This window comes from Trichogramma pretiosum, unplaced genomic scaffold, assembly GCF_000599845.2.
Source record: "Trichogramma pretiosum strain Unisexual culture from Peru unplaced genomic scaffold, Tpre_2.0 scaffold27, whole genome shotgun sequence".
Taxonomy (NCBI): Eukaryota; Metazoa; Arthropoda; class Insecta; order Hymenoptera; family Trichogrammatidae; genus Trichogramma; species Trichogramma pretiosum.
In genome coordinates, this window is record NW_019641694.1 from 1,002,299 (window position 1) to 1,016,397 (window position 14,099).

A 14,099-nucleotide genomic window follows, 5' to 3' on the forward strand; every position below is an offset into this window, starting at 1 on the left:
ATGTCGGACACTGACTAGAATAGCTATATTGGTCAGCTGGAGGCGAGAGATGGGTATATGTGCTTATTACGCAGAGCTACACGAGCTGCGTACACATATATGTAGGAGAGCTGCACGGAGGGCACGATCTCGAGCGATCCGACCACGAACCGGAGCTGCAGTACGGCCCGTACGATGCCGCAGGAAAGAAGCTCAGTGGCCGATGTATTGACATTGGAGGCAGTTATAGATTAGCCGAGCAGAGAGCAGCGCTGGAGCGGCTTAGTACGCGATCAGAGCCATCAATGGTCGGGCCAGCGCAGATCCGCCGCTTGTTTTTGGCGGCCCTCGGCTTGGCCGCGTTGACTGCCTCGAGCACGGGAACGTCGTCGTCGCCGCCGCCGCCGCCGAGCCTCAATGCCACTGCCAAAAGTACGTACTCCTACGTGCAGCATTTATAGCCTGGGTGTGTGTGCGCGCATCGAGACATTATTTATTTAACGAGAGATCGCTGCATAATAATATATATCAATCAATCAGCGAGTCAGTCGTGCGGAAGCGGCTCTAATTTAATTGTCGCTATCGATACTTGTACAGATAATATATACGCACGCCTTACACATGTTGCATCGTGGAATCTACCTGAAATATCCGCTCTCGATCCGTAAACTCACACTCACACATACAGAAAAGCTCGATCATTGCAATTATTTGTTCAATTTCGATCGACGATCCCGCGAGTGCATCCCGCGAGTTGAAAATGTCGCGACATTTTCCAACAACGAGGCAATTTATAATCGGCTCGCAAAGACGATTCGTCGCAAGCACTTGGCCGACCTGCGGCTTTCGCGAGCTCGTGTGCGATGCATTGAGAAAACGTTTATCCACTTACGGCCCCATTCGGCGCGACGCTACATAAGAGTATGTGCGTGTGTGCGTTCGTTGCAGCGACAATTGGCCACACTTGTATCCGTGGGCTTTAATCTGCCGCTTCGGGCCCCCCCGCTACTCCTTTTGTCTTTTGATTTCGCGTCAATATATAGATAAATATCGTCCGCTCTAGTCCAGTGACACATACAGGTCAGCAAAAGCCTTCTATCTAGCGAAAGCATCGTGGGTTTTTCAAAAACCGCATCGAGTAGGCATATTTGCGTGTACGCGTGTACGATGAAAAATGAATGCCGAGCTAGAGGATAGCGACGATTACGATTCGCAGCTCCTTTATGATTCAATTCAGCGCTCGAGCGACCGAAATAGCAGCTTCAATCGCGCTCGTGCACGTAGACGTCGTTCGCGATATGTAGCACACGACAGAGCCATGCCGAGCCTGACTCTTCAACAATGTGTCTCGAGGCTCTTTTTCTATCGCAGATTCGCCGCTATGGAACGAGACGTGGACCGACCGTTTGAAGCAGAACCTCTTGGCGAATTACGACAAGTTCGCGAGGCCGTCGCAGCATTGGGAAACGACGCGGGTCAACGTCAAGCTAAACGTACAGACCGTCGAGGTGGTGAGTCTCTAGTTGATACTTTTTTTGACGAGTATAAAGCTTTTTTGGAGTTTGGCTTATATTATATGATTTCGTGACGATCCAAGGACGATATGCTCAACGTGATGGCAGCCAACGTCTGGGTCGTCATGACTTGGAACGACGACAAGCTCCAGTGGAACTCGAGCGACTACAGCGGCCTCAAGTCCATAAATCTGGGCGCCCACGAGATCTGGCTGCCCGACATCTACCTGCTGAACAGCGCGGCCCACGGCATGGAGTACTACGGCGATCGGCACTGCATCGTCAACGAGATCGGTATCGTCCTCTGGGTCACGCCGACCATCTTCCACGGCTACTGCCATCTGGACTTTACCTTCTGGCCCTTCGAGATGAACACGTGTCGTCTGAGCCTTAGCTCCTGGACCTACGACGGCACTCAGCTCGATCTCAAGTTGCTCGGCTCCGGTGTCGATGTAAGTCTTAATACAAAAACCATAACGTTCTTTTTTTTTTAACTTGTCTCTGTTCGCTCTCGCAAGCTTGACGATTACGTCGCCATTAACGAGTGGATCATCAAGAACGTCACGGGCAGCAGGCGGCAGGAGATCTTCGACTGCTGCCCCGAGCCCTACGTCACGCTCGACTTTGAGTTCGAGCTCTCGAGGTCGTCCGAGCTCTATTACCACGTCATTTTTGTACCAACCATACGTGAGTGTTATTCAACTTCGCTATCATCTCTAACAAATCATAAAACCCGCGTGTGTACATGGTTGCAGCCATAGTTTTCCTGACGCTCGTCACCTTCTGGTTGAGGCCGCAGAGCGAGATGAAGCTGATCGTCAACGCCTCCATAGTCCTCGTAGTCGTGCTCTACCTCATTTACTTTGGCTACAAAGTGCCGGCGCGCTTCGACTCCATGCCGCTCATTGGTAAGTTCTCGCCTCTTTCTTTTAGACTCAAAGTTACATACATGAGCGGCTAAACGAAATGTTACGCGAATGGCTTGGATGTCTTCAGTCAGATTTTACAGTGCCTGCCTGTACCAAGCGAGCATATCGATGATCATATCGGTCATCGTCCTCAACATCAACAAACTCTCGTACTACGCCCATGTGCCCAGGCCGATCAGGCGATTTCTTCAAGGAAAAGCTGCCAAGTACCTGATTCTCGGTCACATCGTTCACGAGGTATGATGGATCTTTATTGGAATTAAAAAACACACACGCGATCATCGTAACGTCTGGTTGGGTCTCGAGTTGCAGATCGAGTCGCAAAAATCGGCAGCGGAGCAAGAGATGTGCGAGAATCATTTGATGGACATATCCATGTCGGCTCCGAGCTTTTCGAGCTTCAGCAACAGCCAACAATGCCTGACTGGAGCGTCCCAAGCATCGGCCGGATCGGGGGCGGCACCCCAGTCGACGACTTCGATCACGAGGAGTCTGGCGAATCTCGAATGGGTCCTGCTTGCCACGGCCATAGATCGCATCGTTTTCTTCCTATTCTGCTTCGTTTTCATCATCCTGGCCATCAGTTGCGTGCGCCTGAAACGCTTCACCTTTTCTAGCGATAATATACCATACTGGCACAGTTGAAGCTTCTTTCGATATAGGCGAGAATGAAAAGAAAAAAACGACAAACGCACGCTTGTACAAATATTGAATGTAAACATTTTTTTATTTTTTCTTCGTTACACGACGTGTTGATTCGTACATAACAGAATACGAAACGGGCGCGTCTCGTATAATTATAACACACGCTTCTTTACATACGTTGTACATAAAGAGATGAGCAAAAAAGAAGAAAAGAGATTAATTAAACAAAATTAAATAAATTCTTATAAAAGAAAAAATAAGTAAATATGTATTGCCGCATCATACGTTTGATTTTTGGCGTCAAACGATTGCATTGGAATGATATGTTAGTCCAATAATTTTCACGAGTAATCTAATAGTATATAAATATTTAGTCGTTACATTACATGTTAGTTTTGGCATCGAATCTCGAGTTATTGAGAGAAAGAGAGATAAATAGAGAGATAGAGAAAGAGAAAGACGGTGCGCCTAAAAATATACAAGCGCAATACCCTGATCTCCATGGTAGATATTTCGCAGACGATTCGTTCGTCGAGAGCATTACAATAAAGAAAAATGGGGAAGATATAAAAGCTTAAAAGGTGAAAAAATATACATAAAAAAGAACTTCGCCCAAAGCGAAGATTGCTAAACTTGATCGCTATCCGATTCTTGACTTGAGTTGAAGGAAAGAAAAGAGAAATAAGCAAATTGTTTCAGTAAAAAAAAAAAAAATAATAAAATAAAAAAAAAAATTAAAAAAGCCGCTCTCTACGAATGGATCGTCGTGAAAATATCGACGCCGTGGCCTTTTTCTGTCGTTCAGTAAGAGACGAGTATTTCGTAAAGTACAAGATCGCCCGTGATCCGTATCGTGTCGACGATCGATGGCTGAAGTCTGTGCCTGAACTCGCCGATCATTTTGTCATTCAGCCATATCACGTAGTTCTCGTGTTCACAGCGGATTCTGAAGCAAGCGAACAAACGAAACATCATTGGCATGCGAGAATCGCACAGCTTCTCCAGGCGTATCGTCAGAACTTACGACAGTAAAAATTCGCGTCCTGGCATCCAGGTCTGACCGTCGTGACGCTCCTCGCGATCCCAACCGCCGTTACTCCAGCAGTTCATTACCATACAGGACGGCTGATTACCGTAGTGGTAGCGAGGATTTAAATGCAGTGCTATCGATGGGTGAGGGTAGATCATTCTCCCTTTCTGAAGATTTATGTAGAATCTGCAGGATAACGAGATCGACAGCGTGTGTTTACTGCCAGCTTCTTAGCGTATGTTGAATTAAGTAAAATCGACTCACGAATGTGGCAGTAATTTCAGTCTTCCTTTCATCATGAGACGCGAGCCGACGTCGAAACCCTTCGGTAGATCGATGACGATCGGCAACTTCTGCAAGACGAGAAAAAAGCGATGAGTTTCGGTGCTGTCATAGCACGAAAGAAGGAAGAAACTCACGAGATCTTTGTCGAGCGGACTGTTGTCTCGGAGCTCGAAGCATCTCATCGGTTGGCAGATCTGGGGATCGGGATACACGTCGATGTTGGTTTGACGGACTTTGGCCTCCTCGATGTCGTCGTTGACCTCCAGCCCGATGACATCCTCGAGCGGCAGTCGATACGCAAACGCGCAGAAATGCTCTCCATCTATGGCGATCTGTGAAGTTGTAATTTTTTTTGTTTAAACTCTACTTTGACCGTATTTCCACGAACTCGACAAAGCACAAAGTAATCACCTGGAATTCGTTGAGGGTGCAGAATATCGTGACGTGAAAGTAAGAATTTCGCCGGAATATGTAACCGCGAGAACTGATTGGCGAGCAGGTCTCCTCATCTTGCCAGTATCCTTTGAGTTTAGTGTTCCTCACGACGTAGCCGCGATCGAGGCGAGGATTGAAGTGCAGCGCTATGTTTCCCGACGTTCGGCATTTCAAATTTATTGAGAATCTGTGGACAGGTGGACAATTTTTTTTTCTTCAGAAATTCAATCGAAATTTTGCGCGGCTCCGATTTTCGACGATGCTGATCGGGCACGAGTCGTGCAACGAGAGCATCGCCGTTCGCCCAAAATCTAGAGCGTCAATTGTGTTAAACAATTTTTTCGTAACCTTGACGACGCATTTCACTTATATAGTTCATATTATACACGTGCAGCAACGTTACGGTGTACATCCACTTAAATTAAAAAAAAATCAATACAGTTTTGGATAATGACTCACCGCGTGGCGTCGATCGGAATGTATCCAATGACGATGATCGCCGATGTCGGTGTCAAATTGTTCAATTTGAAGAGCGTCGATACGTTCTGCAAACGGTAAGCAAACGTTGCGTGTATATTGATATTCAATTACGATAAGTTGTGTCAAGGACAAACAGATAACAGAGGTGTATAAAGCATATTAACTAAAGGCGCTAGAGCCGAGTTCGATTTAAAGCAGTTGTTGCGTTCGGCGAGCGAATTTCTAGAAAACAATTGTTGAACTAGCTTCATTTTCGATAAAGCGACCTGAAAAATAGATTATGTCCTTACAACTGGCTGCAATTAGTGCCACTGAATATGTACTGATAAGCTTGTGCGCTCTTCGTCGTGTTTCAAATTTTTCGCGCCGCGTACGCAATTGACAGCTCGTCGAGGGCCGTGCTGGCCGCAACAACAACAACAACAACAACTTCGCAATACGATCCCGCCGCGATCGACGTAATACCTGTTTGTCTGCAAACGAGGCAAGCCATCGACGTTCGAGGCAATTTTCCACGGCCACGAGGCAAATAATAATGTAACTGGACTGGAGGGCTGGAGACTTACCACCGGCGTGGCATCGTCGTCGTTGAATTGGAAATTTTTCAGAGCTTCGTTGCGCCGAGCGACTACGGCCCGGAGCCACTCGCGGGACATGCTTCAACGCACAAGCCTCGCTATCGGCCCCTCCTCACCTCGGCATTTCCTCAAAGACACTGCCACAAACTTTATTTCTATGCAGCTGACAGCTTCTATATCATACTTACACAGTAGCTATCTGACACAAATATAAACACAGCTCGGCTCGTCATTCTCGAGGCAGTGACTGGAGCGATCGTCGGTAAAACTGTCAAACCTTCATAAAAAAACTACTTTATCATTCATATGCTGATGTAAATTAAAATTTAACTTTTCTTTAAAGAAAAAATTAATGCACACCAAGAGCCTAAATTTCTCATCGACCATTAATGTTTATGAGCGAACGAACGAGTTCAATAATTATTTAATTTACGAGTAAATCGTAAATTTGAATCAGTCCGCGTTTAATTTTTTCCACCAATTATATCACTGGCATTTGCAAGCAGCGCCTCGTGTTCCACGCATGCCGACGAGCAACCTCTTTCTTTCTCTTTCTTACAGTGTAACGCTGTCGAAGAAGATGTGAGTTTTATTTATATGCATTTTTTATTTAAATAAACTGCAATTTTTGGTGATAACTACGCAAACTTGGAACAAATTTAGAAAATGCAATTAATACTTCGTTCGTTACTTTTACAAAAATTGTTCATAATGTGTCACATACGTCCAAAGTAAATACGGCACGTGCGTGGCCGGATTTTTGCCGTATTCTGTACTTTTATACATAATAATCAATTGAGAATAAAGTATTTCCGTCGATTTTTCAATAAACCTCGTTGCATTTAATTTAATCGGCTACTTTGCATTAAAAATAATTACTAAAGAAAAACGTTACACAGTGCATCGGGTTGATTTGTGTCTCTAACCTAACATTTCTGCTATTCAAATCAGGCAGGCAGAGGAAATACATTTCATTTTTATTCATTGGTAATATTTTTCTATTTTTAGATCAACATGACTAACTCTAAAGGTTATCGTCGTGGAACGAGGGATCTCTTCTCCAGGAGATTCCGCAAAAGGGGTACCCTCCACCTCTCCACTTATATGCGAGTCTACAAAGTTGGAGACATTGTTGATATCAAGGGTGATGGTGCCATCCAGAAGGGCATGCCATACAAAGATTATCACGGCAAAACTGGACGCGTCTTCAATGTGACACAACATGCCCTTGGTATCATCGTAAACAAGAGGGTCAGGGGTAAGATCCTACCCAAGAGAATCAATGTTCGCATTGAACACGTTAAGCACAGCAAATGTAGAGACGATTTCTTGAGAAGAGTCAAGGAAAACGAAAAGTTGAGATTGGAAGCTAAGAAGAACAAAACCAAGGTCTGTTTGAAGAGACAACCAGCTCAACCTAGACCAGCGCATATCGTCAAGGGTAAAGGCGAACCACAAATGTTGGCACCAATCCCCTACGAATTCATTGCTTAAGCTTTGAAACAGCGTGTAAATATTTTTTAAATCTATTAAAATTTTGAAAACCTCAAACATTTGCATTTTGTTTACTTTTATTAGCTTGGCTAATAAGTCACCCATGACTCCAAAATTTATAGATGTTTTCTTTTCTGAAAATTGCTTGCGATAGATTATACCTTAATTCACAAACCATTTGAATTGAAAACTATGATGAATTCGCATAAATATCAAAAGATATTAGTTTATGCAAAGGTGCAATCTACAAAATAATCAATTTATATCAAATTCCATTTTATATCAGAAGGTTCTAAAGAAACTTACAAGAATACTTTTTCAATAAAATTCTTTTATTCACTAACATAATTTTTACTTCTTTTGATCAACAACATTTTATTCAAAAATGGATTGATTAATTTTGTTGGTCTTAAATGGTAACAGTAGATCAGCCTTTTTTATTTAAATATTCATTTGACTTTTTATGTTTTTTTATATTTAAAATCTTGAAAAACAATAACATCTCAAGTTCATTGGTTAATTAAAAGTTGTACATAATATTCATATAAAACACAATAGCAACAGGTAATGCTTTGTGTACTGATCTCATAAGATTTTTTCAGCTGACAGGAACGAAAAATATATTAAAATTCTAAACAATGGTTTTCAATGAGTATGTGAAAAAAATCATTGAGTTCAATGTTATCTTATTCATTTCTGTAACTTAAAAGCATCATGAATAATGGCAATGAGTAGTTTGATAAAACAATAATTGATCTATCTATCACAATTTTTGAGAAGATAGAAAAGTTTCAAGAAGAAATCAGATCAAAAAAGTTGAATAATAACTGTAAACATTCTTGTATAAAATTTAAAAATGATAGTATTATCTTCAAACGTTATTATAAGCTATACAAATAAAAACTTGTGATAATAATGATAACAGTAATAATCAAAATTTTAAAATGAAAAGATATTGGTAAATAAAGTGAAATTAAAAAGGGCAATTCAAAAAAAATTAAAATATCGCTATTAAGCTCGAGTATGTGAATAACAAATTGAAAATCGCAAATATTTAATTTCGTTACGGTCTACTTAATCTCAATGTCTAAAACTTGAAATTAGATAAATTATATAATTAGTGCAACGCGATTTAAGGATAAAATTGTATGCCATCTGAGAGAGTCATGTCATTCAAATTGATGAATGATAAGAGATGTCAATTACTATATGATTTTTGTTTTTATTTTTTAAAAAAGTATCACGAATTCATCCAAGGAGATCATCAACTTATATACCTGCTGGATCATGTGGATCGGGTAACTTTTGCCAGTTTGGTTCAACACCCCAGATTTCTCGCGCATATTCGGCGATCGTTCGGTCGGAAGAGAATTTTCCAGACGACGCGATATTGTGAATGGCCATCTCTGCCCACTTGGTTTCATCCTACGGAAAAAATGTCAATAAATCTAGATGAAATGAAAAATTGACAATCGTGACTCACGAGATAAGTCTTGGATACTCGATCTTGGCACTTGATGTAATCCTCGAAATCAGCAAGCAGATAAAATCTATCCCACTTGAGTAACATATCGACTATGTCTTGGAATTCTCCGGGATTGTTGGGGCTGAAGAATCCTCCCTGAATTTGATCGATGCATTGTTTCGCTTCCGGCAGTTTATTGTAATAATCGTAGGCGTTGTATCCTCTCTTCTTGAGAGCTTCGACTTGGTCGACTGTCATACCAAAGATGAAGATGTTATCATTGCCCATTTCTTCGGCCATTTCGACGTTTGCTCCGTCGAGCGTGCCGATCGTCAGGGCTCCATTCAACTAAAAGTAAAATTCGGTGGTCAAGGGTCAAGCTAGTACGTTTGAATGGGAAAAATGATGAGTTAATTAGTGACCATGAACTTCATATTTCCGGTGCCAGATGCCTCGGTACCGGCAGTAGAGATCTGTTCACTAAGATCGGCAGCTGGAATGATCTTCTCGGCCAAAGTGACTCGGTAATTTTCCAAAAAGATGAGCTTCAACTTGTCTCCGACGATAGGATCGTTATTGATGACATTGCCCACGCTACAGATGAGCTTGATGATTTTTTTGGCGAGATGGTAACCGGGCGCGGCCTTGCCGCCGATCATGACGGTGCGCGGGACCACCTGTGCGTTGGGATTCGCCTTGATGCGGTTGAACAGAGTGATGACGTGGAGGCAATTGAGCAGCTGGCGCTTGTACTCGTGAATGCGCTTGACTTGGATGTCGAAAATCGAGTTGGGGTTGATTCTGACACCGTAGTCGCGCTCGAGCATTTGCGCCAGACGCATCTTATTCTCTTGCTTGACTTTGACGACGGCGCGTTGGAAGCCCGGATCCTTGGCCCACTGCTTCAGCTGAGTCAGCTGGTCCAAGTGCACGGCGTACTCGCTGCCGATTTTCTGCCAAACGATCAAGAACGCGATCAGTGTTTGGTCGCGTAGAGACCTGGAATCGGGCAAACACTCACCTGTTCGATGACGTCGGACAAATTGGGGTTGCAGAGTAGCAGCCATCTCCTCGGAGTGATTCCGTTGGTCTTGTTTTGGAATTTTTCAGGGTTGAGTTCGTAAAAGTCGCGGAAACTGAGGACGAACGAGGGAAGAGGATGAACAGATCGAACGTTGAAATTTGCGAGAAAAGAGAGAGAAAGAGATTACTTACACGGAATCTTTCAAGATTTCCGAGTGAATCCGAGCGACTCCGTTGACGGCGTGGCTACCGACGATCGACAGATGGGCCATGTTGACGCGCTTCTCGCCCTCCTCCTCGACGAGGGACATGCGCCTCAAGCGATCGATGTCGCCCGGATACTTGGCCTCGACGAGCTTGAGGTGCAAAAAGTTGATGTGGTAGATGATCTGCAAGTGGCGGGGCAGTATGCTCTCGAGCATGCTGATGGGCCAGCGCTCGAGGGCCTCGGGCAGAACCGTGTGGTTGGTGTAGGCGCAGGTGCGCACGGTGATGTCCCAGGCCTTCTCCCAGCTGAGGCCCTCGATGTCGATGAGGATGCGCATGAGCTCGGGTATGGCCAGCGAGGGATGCGTGTCGTTCAGCTGTATGGCCACCTTGTCGGGGAACGCGTCAAAGTCCGTGCGGTGGTGCTCGCGCGAGCCGAACTTGCTCGACTTGTAGCGGCGAATGATGTCCTGCAGCGTGGCGGCGCACATGAAGTACTCCTGCTTCAGACGCAGCTCTTTGCCCTCGAAGAAGTTGTCGTTGGGGTAGAGCACGCGCGAGATGTTCTCCGCGAGATTTCGGTCGATCACGGCCTGAATGTAGTCGCCGTCGTTGACTGAAGAGAGAGAGAGCCAAGCTCAACGATCGCTCCTGGTCGTTAATTAAAAGTATCGAGTCGATCGTACTCACAGAATTTGAGATTGAAATCGATGGGCGACTTGGCCGACCAGAGTCTCAAGGTGTTGACGACGTTGTTCTTGTATCCGGGAATGGGATTGTCGTAGGGCATGGCGAAGACCACCTGAGTGTTGACCCACTTCTTGCCCTCGGGGGTGTCGATGACGTGGCCGTAAAAGTTGACCGGCAGCATGAATTCCGGCCGAGCCTTCTCCCAGGGGTTGCCGTACCTGAGCCACTCGTCGGGCTCCTCGACCTGCTCGCCGTTCTTGATCTTCTGCGCGAATATGCCGTACTCGTAGCGAATGCCGTAGCCGTAGGCGGCCAGGCCCAGCGTGGCCATCGAGTCGAGGAAGCAGGCGGCCAGTCGACCGAGACCGCCGTTACCGAGGCCGGCGTCCTCCTCCAAATCTTCCAGCTCCTCGATGTCCAGGCCCAACTAGTCAAAAGCTCCGTTACAATCACTCCGATCGATCGACCTTTCTCTGTCGTTTGCTGCAAGCTCACCTGGTACATGGCCTCGTCGCAAGCTCCCTGAATGCCCAAGTTGATCATGGTGTTCTGTAGGGTTCTTCCCATGTAGTACTCCAGCGACAGATAGTAACATCTCTGTGAATAGAAGGAAACGTTTTGAAAAATTCGCTATAGTTATAAGATAAGCGCCAAGGTCGCCAAGATCAACTTACGGACGAAAACAATCCTTCGATTATTAATTATCTTTATCTTATCGTTTCAAAAAAGAATGCATAATTAGATATGCATAGATTGTTAAGGCGCCTGATAAGTCTGCCTTGTTTTATATATCGAACAGCAAAGCTCGGCCGATCCGACTTGGTTACATAACGCGAAATTCGGAAAAGATTGACAATACAAGCAAAAGCGCGTGCCAAAAAGTCGCGCGTCCAACGCTCGTGATGCGCGCCGTTTTATAGCGGAAGGTGGAAAATCTCGCCGAATACGTGTAAACTGGCAAGCATAACTCAAGGAGAAAAACTGCGAGAGCAATGTTAACGGTCCGTCTTTAATGCGCACTTGTTCATTTACCTATAATACACAAACGAACGAGTATAATCAATTCTCTTTCTAACGGTGTAAATTAATTTTGTTTCGAAATTGCAAACAGCGAGCTCGAGCGTGTCGTGAAATATGCGAGTCCAATAATATAAATAAATCGATTAGCAGCTTTATCGGAGTCCGAGAGATGAGGCCGTGAGTGTGTCGAAGAAATAAAAACGCCATAATCACGACTGTCTTATCGGGAAAAATATAATGATCGAGATTTTTGTGCCTACATTTGCATCTTAGCGCCACGTGCAGCGAGATCAGCCAAATGTCCAAAATAGTCGTCCGAGCTTTCAAGCATCGAGTCGTGTGGTTTTCCGCTTCCATGTATAATCATCGTTACGGAAAAAAATCGTTAGTTCATTGGGCGAGTGACATAAAATCGGTTCATTACGAATTATCGGCGTTGATTGGCAGTGCATCTAAACGCAAAGTGATCGATAGGTGTGAGTTAGTTTCGAGATATTGGCAATTTAATTTAGACTGCGTCGTGTTGCAACGCAACATTGTTCGCTGGCAATTCTGCTGCTCATTCTTGGGCGTTCGACTCGATCCGTCTGTCCGTCGGTCACTCTCTCTTTCTCTGTCTCTCTCTCGATAACAGCTCGATCGAGACAAAGTTCACTCACAGAGGCAACCTATCGTTCTCAGACGTGCATAATCAGCCGAACGACGTTATACAAAGCTGCGTGTCGGGTCTCGGCGTCTTGGTCACGTGCCGCTCATGCATATAGAAGTCGCAAAATTTGCCAAGGGAAAATTATGCGAAGGTACAAGCAGCAGCGCAGCCTGCAGCGAGATATATCGAGAGCGAGGCCGGCAGCTTGTTTTTATTTGCACATTCGTTTATTATGTAGCTGCGTGCACTCGCAAAAGCTCTCGCATAGTCGAACACGTTGCTCGAGTGCGCGAATCGAGCGACGACGAAAAAAAAAAGGAGCAAGCTCGTTATGAAACTTGCTCAGTCGCTTTCTTGCGCCCGTACCGAAATAAACTGCTCCGCCTCGTGTACTCGCTGTAATTGTCGCTTGTTTACGCTCGCCACCGACCATCTCTATCTGTCCCTGCTCGAGGCACAGACGATTCGATTGTCTCGCGATAAAAATTACCGAGCGCGTATGTAACATTTTTTTCCGCTAGCCAGTCGCTATAGATCGTATTTATATCGTATATCGCAGCTACATGTATCGGTGCGCAAAAGTGTCAACGTGCCAAGAGAGCCGAGAATGAATGTTAAGGCCGCGTCGACGAGCAATAGTGGTAATAATAATAATTGCGGCGATATGTACCTTGGGATCGGTCTCGTAGTAGTACTGCTGCGTGCGGATCCATCTGGAGACGAGATTGTCCTTGACACTGTGGGCCAGGGCGAAATAATAATCTCTCGAGGTGGCCACATTGCGGTCCTTCACCAGGGTGTAGTGCAAATGTCTGTTGAAGGTATTTTTGAAATTCACCACGTTCTCGACGTCGACGATACCGCGGACCGAGATCTGCTTGCGCTTCTCGTGGTCCTCCTTGCTCAACGACATCTTTTGCCCTGCCGATTTACGCGCGAGCAACGAAAATTCAAAATTCTTACAAAATAGAAAAGAAACAAGTTTGAAAGAACGTAAAAAATTGCAGCAAAGACTGGTTCGGTTCGGCCGACGAGCCGAGCACGAATGACGCGCTGCGGATTGTGGCTTGCGCTGCTGGCTGCTCAGCTTCGCGCGATCCCAAACCGGCTGTATATTGTTACACTGAGGCGACGATACATGCAATACTCTTGCTTTGGGACGGATATACTACACGCGTAACGCACAGACATATACCTACGTCGCATTGTACTTGTGCTTGTATGCACAATTTGCTATACGATCTGCCAAGGGGTTGATGTCACCTTGCCAGAGGTCGCGCCTGCGCTGGTGGACATGCACAGCGCCAACTTCAAACCAAAGCCTCATCGTCGTCACTCGGATCCACGCGTCAATTTTTCCACTCTTTGCTCTCTGTATCGTTGTTCCCAACTAAAAGGCTCTGTGCTGGCTGCATAAATAAACGACCACTACTGCTTTTGTTTTTGGTTATTTTTCAAAAATGAAAAATTCTTTATTCGTAATTTTGATCATATTCAAAGCGATACAAGGCTGCTTATGCTTCTCTGTGGCTTTTTCATTGCATAATATGTTTAGCTCATGATCCGGTTGATTAACAATAAATAATTCAGAAAAAATCAATTGACCCTCAACAGTTGTGTAGTTAATTGAACGGAAAAATTGGGTATTGTTCTCTTTCTTTTTTTTCTTTTCCTTT

At 44.8% G+C, this 14,099-nt stretch overlaps 3 protein-coding genes and 1 pseudogene across 3 annotated transcripts; 2 read left to right on the top strand and 2 right to left on the bottom strand.

The window, feature by feature from the left end:
- The first annotated feature begins 183 nt into the window (after window positions 1-183).
- LOC106660527 (neuronal acetylcholine receptor subunit beta-3-like) lies at window positions 184-3,093 on the top strand. Its single transcript, XM_014383515.2, has 7 exons — window positions 184-411; window positions 1,351-1,490; window positions 1,577-1,945; window positions 2,012-2,180; window positions 2,249-2,401; window positions 2,490-2,659; window positions 2,735-3,093. Exons 1-7 carry the CDS (start codon window positions 285-287, stop codon window positions 3,065-3,067), a joined length of 1,461 nt encoding a protein of 486 aa, XP_014239001.1. The 5' UTR covers window positions 184-284; the 3' UTR covers window positions 3,068-3,093.
- Window positions 3,094-3,130: 37 nt separating this feature from the next.
- LOC106660528 (galectin-8-like) lies at window positions 3,131-6,129 on the bottom strand. Its single transcript, XM_014383516.2, has 7 exons — window positions 5,864-6,129; window positions 5,277-5,362; window positions 4,794-5,004; window positions 4,517-4,714; window positions 4,362-4,450; window positions 4,092-4,283; window positions 3,131-4,013 (listed from the first exon to the last, which is right to left on the bottom strand). Exons 1-7 carry the CDS (start codon window positions 5,951-5,953, stop codon window positions 3,869-3,871), a joined length of 1,011 nt encoding a protein of 336 aa, XP_014239002.1. The 5' UTR covers window positions 5,954-6,129; the 3' UTR covers window positions 3,131-3,868.
- A 237-nt stretch (window positions 6,130-6,366) lies between these two features.
- Window positions 6,367-7,430, top strand: LOC106660529 (annotated as a pseudogene).
- Window positions 7,431-7,707: 277 nt separating this feature from the next.
- Window positions 7,708-13,336, bottom strand: LOC106660525 (glycogen phosphorylase). Its single transcript, XM_014383509.2, has 8 exons — window positions 13,094-13,336; window positions 11,250-11,351; window positions 10,755-11,181; window positions 10,050-10,680; window positions 9,856-9,970; window positions 9,257-9,787; window positions 8,853-9,182; window positions 7,708-8,794 (listed from the first exon to the last, which is right to left on the bottom strand). Exons 1-8 carry the CDS (start codon window positions 13,334-13,336, stop codon window positions 8,639-8,641), a joined length of 2,535 nt encoding a protein of 844 aa, XP_014238995.1. The 3' UTR covers window positions 7,708-8,638.
- Between the last annotated feature and the right edge of the window lie 763 nt (window positions 13,337-14,099).

Bases quoted from the DNA above. Each gene is read 5' to 3' on its own strand.
- LOC106660525 (XM_014383509.2), bottom strand. From the start codon at position 13,336: ATGTCGTTGAGCAAGGAGGACCACGAGAAGCGCAAGCAGATCTCGGTC. The intron at 9,971-10,049 runs GTAAGTAATCTC...GTTCGTCCTCAG, and splicing joins GAAATCTTGAAAGATTCCGT to TTTCCGCGACTTTTACGAAC. The intron at 8,795-8,852 runs GTGAGTCACGAT...TTTTTTCCGTAG, and splicing joins GAGTATCCAAGACTTATCTC to GATGAAACCAAGTGGGCAGA.
- LOC106660527 (XM_014383515.2), top strand. From the start codon at position 285: ATGGTCGGGCCAGCGCAGATCCGCCGCTTGTTTTTGGCGGCCCTCGGC. The intron at 2,181-2,248 runs GTGAGTGTTATT...ACATGGTTGCAG, and splicing joins CATTTTTGTACCAACCATAC to CCATAGTTTTCCTGACGCTC. The intron at 2,660-2,734 runs GTATGATGGATC...CTCGAGTTGCAG, and splicing joins TCGGTCACATCGTTCACGAG to ATCGAGTCGCAAAAATCGGC.
- LOC106660528 (XM_014383516.2), bottom strand. From the start codon at position 5,953: ATGTCCCGCGAGTGGCTCCGGGCCGTAGTCGCTCGGCGCAACGAAGCT. The intron at 5,363-5,863 runs GTAAGTCTCCAG...TACCGTTTGCAG, and splicing joins ACGACGATGCCACGCCGGTG to AACGTATCGACGCTCTTCAA. The intron at 4,284-4,361 runs GTGAGTCGATTT...GTTATCCTGCAG, and splicing joins CTGAAATTACTGCCACATTC to ATTCTACATAAATCTTCAGA.